The sequence below is a fragment of the Pelodiscus sinensis genome, chromosome 19 (genome assembly GCF_049634645.1).
Source record: "Pelodiscus sinensis isolate JC-2024 chromosome 19, ASM4963464v1, whole genome shotgun sequence".
NCBI lineage: Eukaryota > Metazoa > Chordata > Testudines > Trionychidae > Pelodiscus > Pelodiscus sinensis.
The window spans coordinates 10,705,616-10,725,486 of NC_134729.1; the positions used below are offsets into that span (position 1 = coordinate 10,705,616).

A 19,871-nucleotide genomic window follows, 5' to 3' on the forward strand; every position below is an offset into this window, starting at 1 on the left:
GCCCATTGCTCAGTGAAGAGGAAGAAACAATAACAGGAAATTTAGAAATGGCAGAGGTGCTTAATGACTTCTTTGTTTCAGTCTTCACCAAGAAGTCTGATGATAAAGGAATGCCTAACATAGTGAATATTAGTGGAAATAGGGTAGGCTGAGACATTAAAAAAGGGAAAGATCAAGTTAAAACATTCTTAGAAAAGTTAGATGTCTGCAAGTCACCAGGGCCTGATAAAATGCATCCTAGAATACTCAAGGAGCTGATAGAGGAGATATCTGAGCCATTAGCTGTCATCTTTGAAAAGTCATGGACATCGGGAGAGATTCCAGAAGATTGGAAAAGGGCAAATCTAGTGCCCATCTATAAAAAGGGAAATAAGAACAACCCAGGAAACCATAGACCAGTCAGTTTAGCTTCTGTGCCAGGGAAGATAATGGAGCAAATAATCAAGGAATTCTGCCAACATCTGGAAGAAAATAAGGTGATAGGTAACAACCAACATGGAATCGTAAAGAACAAATCATGTCATACTAATCAGATAGCTTTCTTTTATAGGGTAACAAATTTTGTGGATAGGAGAGAAGCAGTTGACGTGGTATACCTAGACTTTATTAAAGAATTTGATAAGGTCTCACATGACCTTCTTATCAATAAACTAGGGAAATGCAATCTAGATGGGGCTACAATAAGGTGGGTGCATAACTGGCTGGATAACCATTCTCAGAGAGTAGTTATTAATGGTTCAGTCATGCTGGTAGGGCATAACAAGTGGGGTTCTGCAGGGATCAGTTCTAGGTCCCGTTCTGTTCAATATCTCCATCAATGATTTAGATATTGGCATAGAGAGTATGATTATTAAGTCTGCAGACGATACCAAGCTGGGAGGGGAGGCAAGTGCTTTGGAGGATAGGAATTCAAAATGATCTGGACCAACTAGAGAAAAGGTCTGAGGTAAATAGGATGAAGTTTAATCAGGACAAATTCAAAGTGCTCCACGTAGGAAGAAACAATCCATTTCACACATACAGAATGGGAAGTGACTGTCTAGGAAGGAGCACTGTTGAAAGGGACTTAGGGGTCATAGTGGACCCCTAGTTCAACACGAGCCAACAGTGCGACGCTGTTGCAAAAAAAGCCAACATGATTCTGGGCTGCATTAACAGCAAGACACGAGAAGTCATTCTTCCGCTCTACACTGATTAGGCCTCAATTGGAGTACTGTGTCCAGTTCTGGGTGCCACATTTCGAGAAATTGGAGAAGGTCCAGAGAAGAGCAACAAAAGTGATTAAAGGTCTAGAAGACATGACTTATGAGGGAAGACTGAAAGAGTTGGAAAAGAGAAGACTGAGACAGGACATGACAATAGTTTTAAGTATCTAAAAGGGTATAAGAAGAAGGAGGGAGAAAAATTGTTCTCCTGGATCTCTGATGATAGGACAAGAAGCACTGGGCTTCAATTGCAGCAAGGGAGGTTTATTTACGTTTGACATTCCTAACTGTCAGGGTGGTTAAGCACTGGAAGAAATTACCTAGGGAAGTTGTGGAATCTCCATCACTGGGGATATTTAGGAGCAGAACAGGTGGGATAGACACCTGTCAGGGATGATCAGATGGTGTTTGGTCCTGTCATGAGAGCAGGGGACCTGACTTGATGACCTCTCAAGGTCCCTTCCAGTTCTATGAGTCTATGTTCTATGATTCTATGAGCTTCCTTGGGCAAAACCCACTTCTTCAGATGAGCTTGAGTGGAGAAAAAAGGGGTCGTCTCAGAATTTATAACAGAAAAAGAGGGGAGAGAAGGGGGGGAAAGTACCTGTCAGTTGTAGGGCTAATGAGGTTAATTGAGTCGGGTGGAAGTGTCCCATACTCAGCTTTTGTTTGCAATGAGGAGTTAAATGTAAGAAAGGCTGGTTTTATAATGAGCCATCCAGTTAATGGCTTTGTTCAGGCCCAGGGAAACAGTGTCAAATTTGCAAATGACTCTCTCTCTGTAATTGGCTTGTGAAATTCCTTTGTATAATGATGGCTACTTTTAAACCCAATAACGAATGCCCAGGCAGGTTGAAATGTTCCCCTACAGCAGAGGTGGGCAGCCTTTTCAAACCAAGGAGCCAAACTACATCACAATTCAGAACAAGTGGTCCACAAAGAGCCAGTATAAGAATGCCCATTTGCATGACTGAGAATATACAACTTAATATTTTTGATAATGGACATGATGATTAATAAAAGCATCAATGAAACATTGTGCTCACAGACTTTATTTAGTGGGACTTCTGCTGCTGCATCCTTTTCCACGTTTCTTTGAAGTTTACATCACAAGTGGTCAAATTCAAGTTTGTGCACGCATTCAGGATTTAGGAGTAATTACATGCTTTAAAAATTTTGAATCAATTTTTCATTTGTATTTAAGAAGTTGCATGTATTTTGGGAATGACAAAAGAGTCATATTTGGTTCCACCCTGAGCCATCGTTGGCTCGAGAGCCATAGGTTGCAGACCCCTGCCCTACAGGTTTATGTGTGTGACTATTTTTGATGTCTGATTTGTGTCCATTTCTCCTTTGGCACAGAGACTGTCCAGTTTGGCCAATATCCATGGCAGAGGGGCATTGCTGGCACTTGATGGCATATATCACATTCGTGGATGTGCAGTTGTATGATCCCCTGAGGTGGGGGCTGATGTGATTGGGTCCTGTGATGGGGTCGCTTGTGTAGATGTGTGGACAGAGTTGGCACCAGGGTTTGTTGCAGGGGTAGGTTCCTGGGGCAGTGTTTGAGGTGGGATGTGTGGCTACTGGAAAGAATTTGCTGCAGGTTGGGGGGCGGTCTGTAGGCGAGGACTGGCCTGTTGTGGTGCTATCCAGCGTGGGACTTGCTGCCGACACTTGGGAACCATGAGATGCCCCCAAGATAAAACAGCAGAGAGAGAATAGTTGGCATCCAGAGGCAGGAAAATGTAACCGATGGTGATGTGCCCCGCAGGCCTGGCCAGCAACCGGAGAGCCAGTATCTGAGAAGGGCGGCTGAGGTGATCTGCGCTGGGTGTGCGAATGACTAAGAACCTTAGACGAGCCCCAGAGTGGTTCCCACCTTGGGGGAAGAGGAGAAGAAGGACAATAGCAGCCATCTAAGAAATCCCTGCTGTCAAGGCAAAGCTCTGAGCTGCGTTTCTCTTCTGCTAACCAAGCCCCCAGCTGGGAGCAGGGTGTGGTGCAGTGGGTGCTGGTCCGTGACAGAGCTGGGGGAGGAAGGAAGTCACATGTATAGAAACAGCACCGAGCTCCTGTCAGAGTTCGGCTGTGGCTGGCCCCCACAGACGTCCTCTGAGTCCATCTGAGGCATGGCCCATCTGAGCGAGTATGGGAACTGGATGGGTCGCTCGCAGGCAAAGGGCAAGAAGGCAGCAGCCGAGCGCAGAGGTAAGCGGCCCATGATTGGAGCAGGGAGCAGGCGGCCAGGCCTGGCGGGGGCTGTCGGCTCGGCAGGTCTCACGTGCTGGCTACTTGGATGGGAGGCTGGCAGGAAAACCCAGACTGCTGCCGGGAGCATCGGTGCCTGGTGCCTACGAGGGGAGAGGTGCAGGAAGGGCCAGGCAGGGAAGGGAGGGGTGGGACATGAGCAATCCAAATGTTGGCAGGAGTCCGGGGAGCAGCTACCACAAGTTGCCTCTGGCCGGGAGCACAGTGGGGAAGTTGGCAGGGGCTCTCTCCTCTGCTGTTCTGTGCGACCCCGCTGCGTTGTAGGGAGCAGCGTGGGGACCGTCCCACCTCGACAGGGCTGGCCCCAGCGTGGCACCTGAGGGTGCTGTGCTGCCTTTCCTGCCAGCTGGGCCCCCGAAGCCTTGTGCATGGTTGTGAAACCTGCCCTGAGTCAGGGTGTTACCCTCTGTGTCCTGGCCACATGCCAGCTCAGGTGACCCCATAAAGTTTCAGCTGAGAACTGGATTCCTCTTTCCCACTGGGAAGGGCTGTTACCCGGCTCTCAGGGTCCCCACCCCAAGGGGGCTGCATCTCTGCGCTGGGTGCAGAGTCCCTGTACAATCAGCTCATGTTAACCCCCAGAGGCAGCTGCATCTCAGGCAGGCTGGGGAGAGGAGACAGATCAATAGAAATACACCCAGAGTCTGGGAAGGGCCTTGGGGTGAGAGTGGAGAGACTCTCCGTGGGCTCACTCCCACCGTGGGTGAAACAGCTTCCTCCCCCTGCGGAGCCAGCTTGTCTGCTGCCACCCTCCCTCTTCCGGGGGGGAGGTGGGGCTCTGACCAGTCAGCCTCTCTTCCCCTGCCTGTCTCCTCCTCCGGAGATCTCCCTCCCCCGAGCCAGCCCAGCCTCAGGGGCTCTGTCATCGCCAGGTGCGCCTCCTGCGTCGGACGAGGACGACTATGAGAACGTGTCCCTGGAGGACGGGGGCTGTTCCAAGCCCCCGCCCCTACCACGCGACAAGAAGGTGAAGGCAGCGGCACCGGGCCGGAAGGACCGAGGAGGAGCAGGTACCAGGGCAGGCAGCCCCAACTGCCCCGTGCTGCAGGGATCGCTCAGGCCCCACTGCTCAGAGCCTGGGGGGCAGGTGTCAGTGCAGAACCCAGCCGCCAGCCCTGGGCCCCTTTGCGTCCGTGGGAGCCGGTGAATCTGGGCCTAGCCCAGTTGCTCCAGCCCAGAGTGGGTGGTGGGAGCATGGACGAGCAGGCTTAGTACACTGCGGGAAGGCGGGGCCTGTGGCTCACCTGTGGGCAGGTGAGTTCGATTCCTGATCCCAGGCACTGCGCTCAGACGCGGACACTCAAGCGCTCGTCCCTGTTATGGGCTATGAGCTACCGGCCAGACTCATCCTTTTCTCTCCTCAGCAGGCCCGGTGCCAGCACTGTCCAGGCCCCCCGAAACCGGTGAGAAATGTTCCCGTTCTTTGCTGGGGGATAAGTAAGGTCTGGGGATAAAGTAGCCCCTCACTTCCAGGGGCAGGTCTATGCATCTGGGCGCCCGTCACTCACAGGGGGACAGAACTCACGACCTTCTGCTCCCATCATGCTTGGGAAAGATCCCAGCCAGCAGGGGGCAGCGCGGCACACCCAAGCTGCTCTGATCCAGCTCTGCTGGGCAGTATCCCCTCCCCCAATGCCAGGGCATTGCAGGCTTTACCTCCCCTGCACCCCGTTTCTCACTAAGCCCTGGAAGAAACCCTGCCCCCCCGCATTGAGGGCCGCTCTGCTCACCTTGCCCCTAGGATCCTAGCTCATGCCTGGTTCAGGTGGGGAGGGGAATCTCCTCCCCCCACCCCACAAGCCCCCATCCCTGCACTGGGAGGCCACCCGCTATAATCCCTCCTGTTTCCTTTCAGGCCCGGCCATTTCAGTGATCTCAGAGGATCCGGCCCTTAGGCTTCCCAAGTTTGGTGAGGACTCGGGGCTCTGTGTGGCCTGTGCAGCGCTCCCCCCGCTCTCCCCAGCCCAGCCCAGGCCAGGGCAGGACCCGTCCCTCCAGTCTGTCCCCAGGCCTATCAATCCCAGCTGCTCCCCAGCTGACGGTTCCAGAGCCTGGCTGCTCCCTGTGTGGCAGGCTGGTTGGTGGGGAGCCGGGGGGGCCAGCCGAGCACAGACTGGCCCAGAGTAGCTTAGCACAGGGAGCCAGGGCGGCGGGGGCGGGCAAAGCCCAGCAGGGCAGGGGCTGGTGTGGAGAGCTGGGGAGCCCCTCGCCCCTCTGCAGCCCCGGGGGAGAGTTCGATTCCCTGGTCTGTGCCCAGGAGCTGGCCATTAATGCTCTTTGTCCCCCACTCCAGGGCTGGAACTGTCATCAACAGCAGTGGCAGCTGCCTTCCAGCCCCCGGAAGGAGGTGAGTACGGTGTGCCAGGGCCATATTGCCCACCTGCCCCCTGCCCCGGGGCACGGGCTGTGTGTGACAGGGGCCTGAAGCAGGGACTGGACTTGCAGAGGAGAGTGAAGGAAAATGCATGTTGTTCTGGGGTGAATTCAGTAGGGGGCTCTCTGCCCCACAGTCAGAGCTTACCCGAGGGCAGCACCTGGGGCGTGGGGCTGCAGGGAGCAGGTTGCGGGGGCTCTGTTTCAGGAACTCTCCCCTTGCTATCACTGCTGACCCCAATGGCACAGTGCAGTGCTAGGGGGCGCTACGCTGCAGGGGCTACTGTGCAGTGCTAGGGGGCGCTACGCTGCAGAGGCCACAGTGCAATGCTAGGGGGGCGCTATGTTGCAGGGGTTACTATGCAGTGCTAGTGGGCACTATCCTGCAGAGGCCACAGTGAAGCACTAGGAAGTGCTATGCTGCAAGGGCTACAGTGCAGCACTAGGGGGCGCTATGCTGCAGGGGCCCACAGTGCAGCACTAGGGGGCGCTATGCTGCAGGGGCCCATAGTGCAGCACTACGGAGTGCTATGCTGCAGGGGCCCACAGTGCAGTGCTAGGGGGCGCTATGCTGCAGGGGCTGCAGTGCAGCACTAGGGGTTCTATGCTGCAGGGGTCAGTGTAGTGCTGGGGGCACTGTGTTGCAGAGGGTCCACAGTGCAACACTAGGGGGTGTTATGCTGTGTGTGGGGGGGCCTAGAATGCAGCACTAGGGGGCGCTATGCTGAAAGGGCTACAGTGCAGCATTAGGGGGTGCTATGCTGCAGGGGCTACAGTGCAGCACTACAGGGTGCTATGCTGCAGGGACCCACAGTGCAGTGCTAGGGGGCACTATGCTGCAGGGGTTAGAGTGCAGTGCTAGGGGGCGCTATGCTGCAGGGCCCACAGTGCAGTGCTAGGGGGCACTATGCTGCAGGGCCCACAGTACAGTGCTAGGGGGCGCTATGCTGCGGGGCCCACAGTGCAGTGCTAGGGGGCACTATGCTGCAGGGCCCACAGTGCAGTGCTAGGGGGCGCTATGCTGCGGGGCCCACAGTGCAGTGCTAGGGGGCGCTATGCTGCAGGGCCCACAGTGCAGTGCTAGGGGGCGCTATGCTGCGGGGCCCACAGTGCAGTGCTAGGGGGCGCTATGCTGCGGGGCCCACAGTGCAGTGCTAGGGGGCGCTATGCTGCGGGGCCCACAGTGCAGTGCTAGGGGGCACTATGCTGCAGGGGCCACAGTGCAGTGCTAGGGGGCACTATGCTGCAGGGGTCTCAGTGCAGCGCTAGGGGGTGTTATGCTGTGGCGGGCCCACAGTGCAGCACTAGGGAGCACTATGCTGAAGGTGGGGGGGCTCTCTCCCTGCAGTCAGTGCTGGCCTCAGTGCCCTAGGGGGCGCTGTGCTGTCTGACAGGTAAGGCATACAGTCAGACAACCATGCCTAAACACAGCCAATAAGCAAAACTCCTGGGGAAGTTTTGGGGAAATTCGGGGAGCTTGCCCTAGTGTCCATCCCATTGCAGGGGAATTCCTGCCCCTTTCCCTGGATTCCACTTACCTAGTCAACCCTCCAGGGGACTCTCCTTCCCTCCAGGCCCTGTGCTGCACAGCTCTCCGGTGGTTGCAGCACTCCACCCCAGAAGTAGCTGCATGGAGATGCTGGGAGAAGTGATCCTGAATCACTGCTGGGCAGAGGGAGCTCGGGGTCTGGCTTCTTGCTCTTCCCAAATGGAGATGCTCTCTGTGGCGTTACCCAGACATCTTGTGAGACCTCCCCTCCCTTCTTTTCCATGAACCCACTTGGTACCATCAGGTACCTCCAGCCAACTGGAGACCAACATTTCCCAGTCACCTCCTGGAGGGAGAGTCCTTTGCTATAACCCGCCCTCCCCAACCCCCCCGCTCAGCCTCCCCATCCCGATACCCGCCCTTCAGAGCACTAACCGCTGCTGTTCTGCACAGATCTTCGCCAATCCAAACCAATCTTCAGAAGAGACTGCTCTGGAAGTTCCCCGCTGATCACCTACATCCTGCTGGGGATTTGCTTCCTCATGTGCGGCGTGTTCCTCACCCTGGCCCTCATGAAACGTGAGTGTGGGACTGTCAGGAGTGGGGTGGCCCAGGCTGGACTCTCTGCACCAGGAAGACGCTTCGCTCATTTCATGGGACCGGGGCTGCTCAGGGATTGCCCACGGAGGCTTTGGCTGGAAAAGCGAGGTTTTGGTTCAACACAGGAAAGGAGGGTTTCAGAGAAAACCCAAACCCTGGAAATCCCGCCCCAAGGCCCCAAAAGAGCTGTGTTCAGCGGCCACCTGTCCCATTCTCCTCTCTGGGCTGGGCTCCTCAGTTGGACTACATCTCCCAGGATGCACCACTGCCAGGGATTCCCATAGTGCACTGCCTCCACTTTCCAAGAGGAGAGACTGCAGTGCATCATGGGAGAGAGGTGCCCCAGTGGTTCCCAAACTTTTGGCATCACGCCCCCTTTTTGATTTTTAGAGACCCTCATGCCCCCCCCCCCCCAAAAAGGAATTGACTGGGGCAGCAAAACTTGAGTTTCTTCACGCCTCCCCAGGGGGACACAACCCCAGTTTGGGAACCCATGGTAGGGCAGCCTCCCTGGTTGAAGCATTAACATCTCTATGTGCTGTGCCATGGCTTCCCCTCTTGGAGAGGGTGGGCAGTGCATCATGGGAGCTGAAGTCTTGGTGGGGAGTCCAGTCTCTACAGGGAAGAGGGTGTGAGATAATCAAACTACAACTCCAATGAGGTGCCAGGGCAGAATATGCAAATCAGTTTTTCAGTATTTAGCTTTCCACTAGAGGGCAAAAAAGTCAATTTCCTATGAATTTTAGCCAAAAAATAAGGGGTTTTGTGTGCAAGTGTTTGTAAAAAATGTCTGTAGGACAAGGCTGGCATTATGGCAAGGCACCTGGACTTGGGCATCACCAAATCTGAAGGGTGTGGGGGAAAAATCTCCAGCAACTCTGCATCACAATACCCCTTTGGCTCCGGAGCTAGAATCCGTATCCCAAAAGTGGTAGGCTCCCATTCTGCTGTACCTGGCCCTGATGGAAATCAGGTGTCACTCCACTGAAATCAGTGGAACGGATGTGCTATTAGTGTGACTGGAATCCAGCCCGGGGAGCAGGAAGGGTCTTTGCCCCGAATGGAAGAGGCCCAGCCTGCAAGGGAAGCACTCGGCAGGGCTGGAGTGGAAAGGATCAGGACCAGGCTAAGCAGAAGGAGAACCCAGAGCAGTAGAAGGAGCTGTACCAGTAACGGAGTGACTCTGGATTTACTCCACTCAGCACCTGGGCTATAAACATGAGGAGTTATCACCTAAGAGTATCGGGAGAGGGGGGCTATGAATTGTGCTGCCAATTCTCACAGTATTTGGTGATTTTCCTTAAAGTCCCAGCCCTTGGAGTTCTGGGATGATGGGAGCCCTTTAGCCCATTTCAAAACAAACCAATACATGTCTCACCCCACGGCTGGGAAAGGAAGAGCTGGAGAACAAACTCCCTAAGGGGACTTGGTGTCAGACCCCTTGCCCCTGCTCTGCGTCTCTCTTGGCTATGCAGGGTGTAGGCTCATCAAGGCAGGAACTAAGACTATTTTCCTCTAAGATCTATTCTGTGTTTGGACAGTGCCCAGTCCCACAGGGCGCTGATCTTGGCTGGTCCTTGGGTAGTTCCTTCGCACACACGAACGCTAATAGCTCAAGAGACAAGAGGGCAGACAAATGGATCCCCAACATTGTTTTAAATTAAGTCTTATGGGGGATGAGGCCGAGGATGTGGGTGGGATTCATAACTTTCTGAGCACCTGGCATTGGAGAAACTGTCAAAAGCAGCCCCAAGTAACTCCCCTTCCTCCCCATCAAACCAATTTCCCCGGGCGTGGGAAGAAACCAGGCCATTGGGGCTGGGGCAGTTCCTGGTGTAAAGGATGCCCAGGCAGATCACAGCTCAGCTCTTTGCTCTTGGTTCTTCTCCCAGGCCCTGACCTGCAGCAGGAGTTAGAGGAGCTGAGCTTTCATCTTCCCCAGATGACAACTAATGGTAAGTAAAATGCTCCTGATGTAGCCCAGCATGCTCGCCTCTGGCCGAGCAGAGAAGCCGTCCGGGCGGGTCTCAGTAGCTGATCATTTTGCTACAGTTTAATTGTTTGCAGCCTGCAAACAGACTGATTCTGCCAGGTTGCACCAGTGTAAATCCGGACTAACTGCCATGCTGGTGATCCGAATCCAGTGCAGAGTCGGGAGTCCACTGGCCCAGGGTGAAGGGTGGGCTTGTAATGTACGTTACACACAAGTTGAAGCCTGAGTTTGTAAATTTCCACTGGGTTTCAAAAAGAGGCTCCCCCCCCATTTCCCCTTCCACTTTAATCAGCTCTAGCTGCTAGTAGACTATTTTCCTCTAAGGCCCCACCCCTATTACTTGCTCTTTTCCCTCCTCCTCACCTCCTGTGGTTTACTAGATCCTTTCCAGGGCCCAGGTGCAGGCCGGAAGGCCGTTCCAGCTAAGCAGGGTGTGATGTGGGTTAATGACCCACTGCCCCTCCCTCGCCGTGCACTAATCAGGGTTAGGGTTTGGATGCCATTAGGGTAGCCAGGTCCAGAAACCCGACATAGCACCCAGCCACAGAAGTCAACAACCAGATAAGGGTGGGGCCTTAGAGGAAGAGATGGAGCAATGGTGGGCCCTCGGGGAAGAGGTGGGGCAGGGGGACGGAGCCATGGGGGTCCATGTACCAACCATTAGAAATGTAACAAGGCAAATATTGGTGGATGAGAGGAAGTGGATGAGACTTTTTTAAAACAACAAAATCATTCAGAGCAGAGGAATCGGACTGTTAGAGGACTTCAATTACCCGGACGTCTGTTGGGAAACTCACCCAGCAGGGCATAGATTATCCAACAGGTTCTTGGAGCACATTGGAGACAATTTTTTTATTTCAGAGGGCGGAGAAAGCTGTGCGGCGGGGGGCAGGGAGTGGAGGCTGTGCTAGGTTTGAGTTTGACAAATAGGAAGGAACTGATTGAGAATTTGAAAGTGGAAGGCAGCTGGGGTGAAAGCGATACTGAAATGATAGAGTTCCTGATTCTAAAGAACAGTATGAGGGAGGAGAACAGCAAAATAGAGACAATGGATTTCAAGAAGGCAGACTGTAGTAAATTCAGAGAGTTGGCAGGAAAGGACCTATAAGAAGCAAGCCTAAGAGGAAAAACAGCTGAAGACTGAGACATTGTTAAGAGCATGAGAGCAAACCATTCCATTCTGCAGGAGAGATGGGACGCAGGACAAGATATGGCATAACCAGGAAATCTCGAATGCTCTAAAAATAAAAAAAAAGAGTTCTGCAAAAAGTAGAAACTAGGTCAAAGTTCAACAGTTGGATCTAAACCAATAACATCAGTAAGTAGGGGCACAATTAGAAAGACCAAGGCAGAAAATGAACTAAAACTAGCCAGAGACATGCAGGGTACCAGGAAAACATTCTCCAAATACATTAGAAGCAAGAAGAAGACTAAGAATAGGGTACAACTGTTACTCAATGAAGAGGGAAAAACAGTAACAGAAAGCGTGGAAACGGCAGAGGTGCTTAATGACTTCTTTGTTTTGATTTTCACCAAGAAGGCCGGTGGGGACTTACTGTCAACAGAACGGTAGTATAGACATAGGTATACTTTTGTCTACAAAACCCTGTAGTCTACACACCCAGGCTACGTCTACACTGGCATGATTTTCCGTAAATGCTTTTAATGGAAAAGTTTTCCGTTAAAAGCATTTTCGGAAAAGCGCATCTAGATTGGCAGGACGCTTTTCCGGAAAAGCACTTTTTGCTTTCTTTTTTTTGCTGGCCAATCTAGACGCACTTTTCTGCAAAAAAAGCCCCGATCGCCATTTTCACTATCGGGGCTTTTTTGCGGAAAACAGTACTATGCTGTCTACACTGGCCCTTTTGCGCAAAAGTCTTTCGGAAAAAGACTTTTGCCCGAACGGGAGCAGCATAGTTTTTCCGGAAAAGCACTGATGATTTTACAGTAGATCGTCAGTGCTTTTCCGGAAATTCAAGCGGCCAGTGTAGACAGCTGGCAAGTTTTTCCGGAAAAGCGGCTGATTTTCCGGAAAAACTTGCCAGTCTAGACACAGCCCCACAGTGTGGTTAAGCACTGGAATAAATTGCTTAGGGAGGTTGTGGGCTCTATATCACTGAAAATATTTAAGAGCACCCTAGACAAACATCGATCAGGGATGATCTAGATGGCGCTTGGTCCTGCCATGAGGGCAAGATACTGGACTTGATAATCTCTCGAGGTTCTTTCCAATTCTCTGAGGGTGCATCTACAAAGCAGCTTAAACTTGATATAAGATACACAATTTGCATAGCACAAATTGTGTATCTTATTTCGATTAGATTTGAAAATTGGCTATTTCGAAATCTGGTGCGTCTACACAGCATCAAATTTCGAAATAACGTGCTATTTTGAGACATCCCTTAACCTCATGGAACAAGGGTTACTGGGTTGCCGCATGAGCGCACCTGTTTTTTAAAAAAATATTTCCAAATAACAGGTGTCTTGTGTAGTTGTGGGGTCACTATTTTGGGATACCTCCAGTCTCCTGATATAGCCGTGCAGTGTAGACACACCCCAATTCTATGAATGGCGTCCCTGGATGCTTTTGACGGTCTGCTTTGGCATACCTGTTTGAAAATGGCTGCCTTGGGAACTCACACAATGCTGCCCCTCAGCAACCAAATCCCAGTTACCAAATTAACCCTTGGAGGCTACAGCCGTCCCCTCATGGTGAAGATGGGCTCTTTACACTGCCTGCTTGTTGTGACCTTTCCCTTCTCCTGAGCCCACCAACCTTTCTGTTTGCAGTGTCCCAGCAGCTGGCGGAGGCCAGACAGGACAGGGAGAAGATCCGAGCAGAGGTTATGGTGCTGCAGGGATCTGTAGGTGAGAGACTCATTGAGAGACTTCTGCCTCTTTCTGTGGTGAGAGTGAGGGGCTGTGAGGTCAGGCTGGGGGGTTCTGTGTCTACCTGGGACTGTGAACTTGGGCAAGTTTTTTATTGGGTGTTTTATGGTAGCTCCTCAGAGCCTCAGCCAGGGCTCTCGACCCCAGTGTGCTAGGTGCTGTACGTTATTGGGTGTTTTACGGTAGCTCCTCAGAGCCTCAGCCAGGGCTCTCGACCCCAGTGTGCTAGGTGCTGTACGTTATTGGGTGTTTTACGGTAGCTCCTCAAAGCCTCAGCCAGGGCTCTCGACCCCAGTGTGCTAGGTGCTGTACGTTATTGGGTGTTTTACGGTAGCTCCTCAAAGCCTCAGCCAGGGCTCTCGACCCCAGTGTGCTAGGTGCTGTACGTTATTGGGTGTTTTACGGTAGCTCCTCAAAGCCTCAGCCAGGGCTCTCGACCCCAGTGTGCTAGGTGCTGTACGTCATTGGGTGTTTTATGGTAGCTCCGAGGAGCCCCAGCCTGTCCAAACACAGACCAAAGCAAGTCACACCTCTGAACCCAGATTTCCATGGCACGGAGGGTCCGTAGCTGCTCAGGGGCTCTGCTGAAGTGGGTCAGCTGAACTCTGAGGGGAGAGCTTTGATGGTTCCATCCTGGGATCTCCAGAGCGACCCATTTGTAAACCTGCACAGGAAACGGTTTTGATATTAACTCTCGAGGGGCTGGTGCAGCTGCCCAGAGCAAGCCCTGCGGGAGCCCTGCTTGGGGTCTGTGCGGGGGAGTTTCACTGGCTTTGGCTGCTAACCCCCTTTCCTCTTCCCCACCAGACTTTCAGCGTCTTTCCCTCTCTGAGCAGCTGGCTGCTGTGAAGAAATTTCACCGTGAAATCCAGGCGCAGATCACAGCTTTGCAGAAAACAGTCGGTGAGGGGCAGGATGCCCGTGGCTGCCCCCGCCCTGGGGCCACAGTTGGAGGGAGGCAGCTGCTCATGGGAGCTCTCAGCACACGGCAGTTCCCATTGCTCTCGGGGGGTGGGGGGGATTCTCCCATTCTCAAAGGGGGGGGCTGCAGGGCAGGGTAGCAGGTAGATTCTCAGAGCCAACCCACAGCCTTCCCTGGGATCTCTCTCCTCATGGCTACCATGCCCCGGGGAGGCAGCCACACAGCCTGTGCTGACGGCGGGGTGCTACCACGGCTGTACTCAGGCCCTGGAGGGGTGGGGGCTGGGAGTCAGAACTCTTGGGTCCTTTTCTTGGCTCTGCCCCCGATTCCCTGCCTGGCCCTGAATTGGGTTATTCTGGGTTTTGCTTCCTAGATTCTGTCTGTGGCCATTGCCCGGACCCCTGGGTCTGGTTCCAGAGAACCTGTTACTACTTTTCAGAGTCTACCAAACCCTGGCTTGAGGCCCAGCAGTTCTGTGTGGATCGCGGGGCCCACCTGGTGATCATAAACACCAAAGAGGAGCAGGTAAAGCGTCCGGCCACTTGGCTGGCGTTCCCCGCCCAGGCCAGGGTGTTGGACAGCTACCCAGCAACACCAGCAGGTTATCCCTGGTAACTCCCAGCAGGTGGGACTCAGGGAGCCCATGAGACCAGCTGGGCCTGGCTCTTTTAACAGTCACCAGGTTTCTCAAAACTCTCCAAGGCACTGGATCCCTGCTCCCCGGCACCCGCAACGTGCTGCCTGTCAACCAGCCGCCCTGACGTAGACCCTGGCTGGTATTCCCCGCAGGGGAGGGAAAACCACCCCAAATAAGGCATGGTCTGCACTCTAAAGTTAAAGCGCAGCTGGGGCAGCACTTTAAACTGAAAGTGCGGCCATGGCAAGAGCGAGGGGAGTAGCGAGGGTTGCCAGATACTTTCACAAAAAATCCCAAACATGGCGGGGAAAAAATTGGTTAAGCAGGAAAAAAAAAAAAAGTTACTATGCCTTTAAATTCCCGAGCTCCCCACTTCCCCTGCCCCCACCCCTGCCCCCATTAGAGGAAAAATGTCCCTGACAGTTTTCCGTCCAAAAAACAGAAAGTACCGGATATTTTACACGTCTGGTATTTTCTTTTTTTTTACCGGACAGAAGATGCAATTATTGGACTCTCCAGGTGAAAACCGGACACCTTGCAACCCTAGGAGTAGCTGACAGCGCCAGGAGTGCGGGCTCTAGTGCTGTAGCCTGTTCACACGGGCGCTTTACAGCGCTGTAGCTTGCTGCACGCGGGAGGGCGTGGGAGGGTCTCACCCCCCCGAGGCAGAAAGTTGCAGCGCAGTGAAGTGGCCATGCAGGCCTGGCCTGAATGTCTAAACCACTGGGCAAAAATTGCAACCCGCAGAGACTAGACGCCAGGGGCAGAGTTTGAACTGGAGGGTTGTACAAACACCCCTCGCGGCTGGGCTGTTTCCTTAGCCCTGCCCTGGCACAGCGGCATGGACAAGGACGCCCCAGGGAGTTTTTGCAGGGAGGGGACTTGCTGAGGTGTTTCTGAGAGACCAGCCTCTGTGACTATAACACTGGCTCTGCCCTGAGCCCCAGAATCTGCCCTCTTCATTCCTCCAGGTCCCCCTTCCCAGGAGCTCAGGCCCCACCCCCTCTATTGCTCAGGGCTGAGACCACACCAGCTCATTCCAGGAAACAGCCACTTGCTAGCCAGGGACAGTTACTGCTGGGTTTGAGGAGGTAACACATCCATGGTCTTTATATTCTGAGTGCCTCATTGGCTTGCGCACCCTTGGGGGCAGGGCTACCATCTGGCTGGGGAAACTGAGTCATGCAGCAATGTAGGAACTTGACTTAGGTCACACAGGGAGTCAGTGGCAGAGCTGGGACTTGAACCCAAGGCTCCCGAGTCCCAGGGTAGTGCCCCGCCCACCAGGCCATGGCAGAGCAAATGGCTCACCCTTTCGTCGCCCTTAGTCTGTTCTTGTCTCTCGCAGGCTTTTTTGCTGAAGAATCGCGTCGTGCCCCGGGTGTACTGGCTGGGGCTAAGCGACCAGCAAGTGGAAAAGGAATGGGTGTGGGTGGATAACACCCGTTTGACCCTCAGGTGCGTGGGGTGAAAGGCTCCCTGCCCCCTCCCCACCTCTGGCTCCCCACTGTGTTCCCCATGGAGCTCTGCTCTTCTCCACAGTTTCTGGAGCTCCGGAGAGCCCAATGACAGCAACAATGAGGACTGTGGCACCATGACCCCTGATGGGCGCTGGAACGACCTAAGCTGCCTCACAACAGACTATTGGATCTGCGAAAAGGCCTGGTTCTGCTAGCCCCAGGCGCAGCCGCTGGCCCCGCCCTTCCTGAGCCATGGGCGTGACCAGGCCCTGCCTCCTGCAGCACGCTTGTCCCGATGGCTGCGGGACAGTCTCCCCAAGTCGCGGCCTGTGGGCCTCACTCCCTGCTGTGAAGCTCACTCAGGAGTTGCTCTGAATGCCTGGGTGGGGGGAGGTATTCTTGCAGTGTTCACTGGCCACCAGGCAGTCCTGAGTTCAAGTCCCACTTGGACATCTCCTTCCCTGTGCCTCAGTTTCCCCTTGTGATGGATATGGGCTGGGTAATTTTTTAAGGGGGGCACCCCAAGAATGTATGTGGAAAAGGGCCATATTCTTCCATGATATTAATGGAGGAGGAGCGGGGTGTGGGATGGAGGTTGGGTGGAGAAGGGAGCTTGGAGTAAGGGATTGGAGACCAGGAGGGGGCTGTGGGATGGAGTTTGGGTGCAGGAGAAGGTGCATGGTCTGGGAAGGGGTGTGTGTGCAGGAGAGTAGTCTGACCTGGGGTGGGGGTGCAGGGCTTTGGGTTGTGAGCGGGCATAGGGGATTGGGGTATAAAGTCTGGGAGGGGGCTGTGAGGTTTTTCGCCTTCCTCTGTAGCACGGGGCATGGATCACTTGCTGGAGGATTCTCTGTATCTTGGGGTCATTCAACCATTATTTCAGGACTTCAGTATCTGAGATATAGGTGAGAGGATTATTCTAGGAGAGGGTGGGTGATGTTCTGTGGCCTGCATTGTGCAGGGGGTCAGACTAGATGATCATGGAGGAACCTTCTGACCTTAAAGTCTAGGAGTCTATGAGACCTGGAGGTGGGTGTAGAAGGGGTGCAGGGTGTGGGAGGAGAAGTGGGTGCAGAAGCAGGGGAGCAGAGGGGTTATGTGGGGTAGGGGTGCAGGAGGGGGGCAGAGGGTTGGGGGAGGGAGGGGCTGGGGTGCCAGAGGCAGGCTCTGGTCGGGAGGTACTTACCTGGGCGGCTCCTGTCCAGCTGCCCAGCAGGTTCCTCAGCCAAGTGGGGGCCACGTGTCCTGCTCTGAAACTGGGAGTCGGGGCGAGGGAGCAGGGGTTCTTAGTGTGCTGCCTGTCCTGCAAATAGGCAGCTCCCATTGCCTGGAAACAGGCCAAGGGAGCTGCAAGATTATGCTGGGGGCAGGGCAGCATGCAAACCCTCCCTTCCCTGGTCTCCCAGCATTCAGAAAGCTGCTCTGGGCAGCGTGTGGGGGAGGGGTGGGCAGTGAGCCGGGCCAAGGCCCCTGCGGGCCAGTTACAGCTGCTCGGGGAGCCGGGTCTGACCCGTTTTGCCCATCCCTGAATTAGAGGCTTGGGCTGTATCGTTTCTGAATGTTGGGTGGCTGCATGAAACCACCATGAAATGCCTGGGGTTTGGAACGCCCATGTGCGTGTGGATGTCCCAGGAGGTAGCCGGTTGGCACGTCTCTGCCGGGCCTCACACGATGTGGACGGACCAGCTTTCAGGAGCAGGGGTGAAGCCGGCCTAACGCCCAGTGTGGAGAACTTGGGTGGCAGAATAATTTTTCTGTCGACCCGTCTCAGGGGGTGGATTTTCTCTAGCGATGGGAAAACCCCTCCCTGTGCTGTCGTGTCTACACGGAAGTGCTGCAGCTGGGCTGCGGTAGTGGTTTACGTGTGCACAAAGCCGGAGATGAGGGAGGATGCAGGGCTAAGGGGCAGAAGCAGCCAGTGGCGGGAGGGAGGGGAACATGCCTGACCATAGATGAGCCCCAAGGACTCCCAAAGGACAGGTAGGTTGTGAGGGACGCTGCTTTGGTGACACTTATGCTAGGTTAGCAGACACCACACTGGTAGGGCAAAATTCATGGCCATGAAAAATGCATCGTGGACTGTGAAATCTGGTGCTTTGGCTCTAAGGATTTGATGGGGGACTCTGGCATTTCTCAAACTGGGGTCCTGACCCAAAAGGGAGTTGCGGGAGTGGGGGGTCGCAAGGTTATTAGGGGGATTCTGGTGTTGCCACCCTTATTTTAGCTCTGCCTTAAGAGCTGGGCAGCCAGAGAATGGCGGCTGCTAATCAAGGGCCCAGCTCTGCAGGCAGCAGGGCAGGTGTAAATGTGGCAACACCATCCCATGTTATTCTGACTTCTGCGCTGCTGCTGCTGGTTCTGCCGTCAGAGCTGGGCGCCCAGCCAGCAGCCATCTATCTGCAGCTGCCAATCTCTGAAGGCAGTGCTGCCAGCAGCAGTGCAGAAGTAAGGGTAGCAGAACCCCCTTACAATAACCGTGCCCCCCCCAACTCCTTTTTTGGGTCAGGATCCCTTCATATACTGTGACCTATGAGATTCAAATAGCTGAAATGAGGAAATTCACCATTTAAAAAACCCTGTAACTGTGAAATTGACCCAAATGGACTGTGGACTGGGCCTGTCTGTTCCCGAGAAATCGGTTCGCTTGTGCTAACAATCCCCTGCAATAGCACAACTCCACAGGTAGGAAACTGATCCTATCCACACTTCATCATTCCTTCTGGATCTTGGCACCAGTCTGGTAGGTGTCTTTCCGGACCAGCACCAGGACCACGAGGATCCAGAACAAGGATACGGAACAGAATGAGCTAAGGAACAGGGATGAACTGGTGGGCTGGATTTTCGTGGTGTGAAAAGAATGTTGTAACTTGTAAAAGCATCCTAGAAATACTCCTTGCTGGAACCTGCGCCTTTTGGGCGCCCCCTCCTGTGTTGTGATAGAAATGTAGCCGTGTTAGTCTGGTGTAGCAGAAACAAAATACAGGACTATGTTGCACTTTAAATACTAACAAGATGGTTTATTAGATGATGAGCTTTCATGGGCCAGACCCACTTCCTCAGATCAAATAGTGGAAGAAAATAGTCACAACCATATATACCAAAGGATACAATTAAAAAAAAGAGAGAGAACACATATGAGAAGGACAAATCAAATGTCAGAACAGAAGGGGGATGCGGGGGGCGGGAGGTAAATGTCTGTGAGCTAATGCTATTAGAGGTGATAATTGGGGAAGCTATCTTTGTAATGGGTAAGATAAATGGGGTCTTTGTTGAGACCCACGCGTAGAGTGTCGAATTTTAGCATGAATGACAGTTCAGAGGATTCCCTTTCAAGTGCAGATTTAAAAGGCTTCTGAAGCAGGATGCAGGTAATTAAGTCATTGAGACAGTGTCCTTTCTGGTTGAAATGGCAAGAAACTGTTTTTTCTTTGTGATCCCACAAAACAGATATTAGACAGGATCACAAAGAAAAAAGTTTCTTGCCATTTCAACCAGAAAAGACGCTGTCTCAATGACTTAATTACCTGCAAGCCTTTTAAATCTGCACTTGAAAGGGAATCCTCTGAACTGTCATTCATGCTAAAATTCGACACTCTACGCGTGGGTCTCAACAAAGACCCCAGTTATCTTACCCATTACAAAGATAGCCTCTCCAGTTATCACCTCTAATACCATTAGCTCACAGACATTTACCTCCTCCCCCCCACATCTCCCTTCTGTTCTGAAATTTGATTTGTCCTTCTCATATGTGTTCTCTTTTTTTTAAATTGTATCCTTTGGTATCTATGGTTGTGACAATTTTCTTCCACTATTTGATCTGAGGAAGTGGGTCTGGCCCACGAAAGCTCATCACCTATTAAACCATCTTGTTAGTCTTTAAAGTGCTCCATAGTCCTGTCTTTTGTCCCTTCTGTGTTGTGAATGTAGCGGCGCTGTACTATCCGGCTTCCCAGGCACTGCTCAACTGTTCTTCCTGATGACTGGCTTTTACGAATAAACTGACAGATATCCAGTTCGGCCTCTTGAATTTAT

At 53.3% G+C, this 19,871-nt stretch overlaps 1 protein-coding gene across 6 annotated transcripts; it reads left to right on the top strand.

Moving 5' to 3' along the window:
• Window positions 1-3,237: 3,237 nt before the first annotated feature.
• LOC102461744 (C-type lectin domain family 17, member A) lies at window positions 3,238-16,949 on the top strand. Of its 6 annotated transcripts, none has more exons than XM_075902253.1 (12): window positions 3,244-3,416; window positions 4,349-4,486; window positions 4,844-4,879; window positions 5,332-5,385; window positions 5,770-5,823; window positions 7,792-7,917; window positions 9,831-9,893; window positions 12,722-12,799; window positions 13,628-13,723; window positions 14,116-14,267; window positions 15,728-15,837; window positions 15,922-16,948. In XM_075902253.1, the coding sequence occupies exons 1-12, from the start codon at window positions 3,338-3,340 to the stop codon at window positions 16,052-16,054; spliced, it is 1,119 nt and encodes a 372-aa protein (XP_075758368.1). In that variant the 5' UTR covers window positions 3,244-3,337; the 3' UTR covers window positions 16,055-16,948. The 6 variants fall into 6 exon arrangements, with proteins under 6 accessions (XP_075758371.1, XP_075758372.1, XP_075758368.1 ...); XM_075902252.1 differs by having other exon boundaries at window positions 3,245-3,416; window positions 4,841-4,879; XM_075902256.1 differs by lacking the exon at window positions 12,722-12,799 and having other exon boundaries at window positions 3,238-3,416; window positions 4,841-4,879; window positions 15,922-16,949.
• Window positions 16,950-19,871: the final 2,922 nt, after the last annotated feature.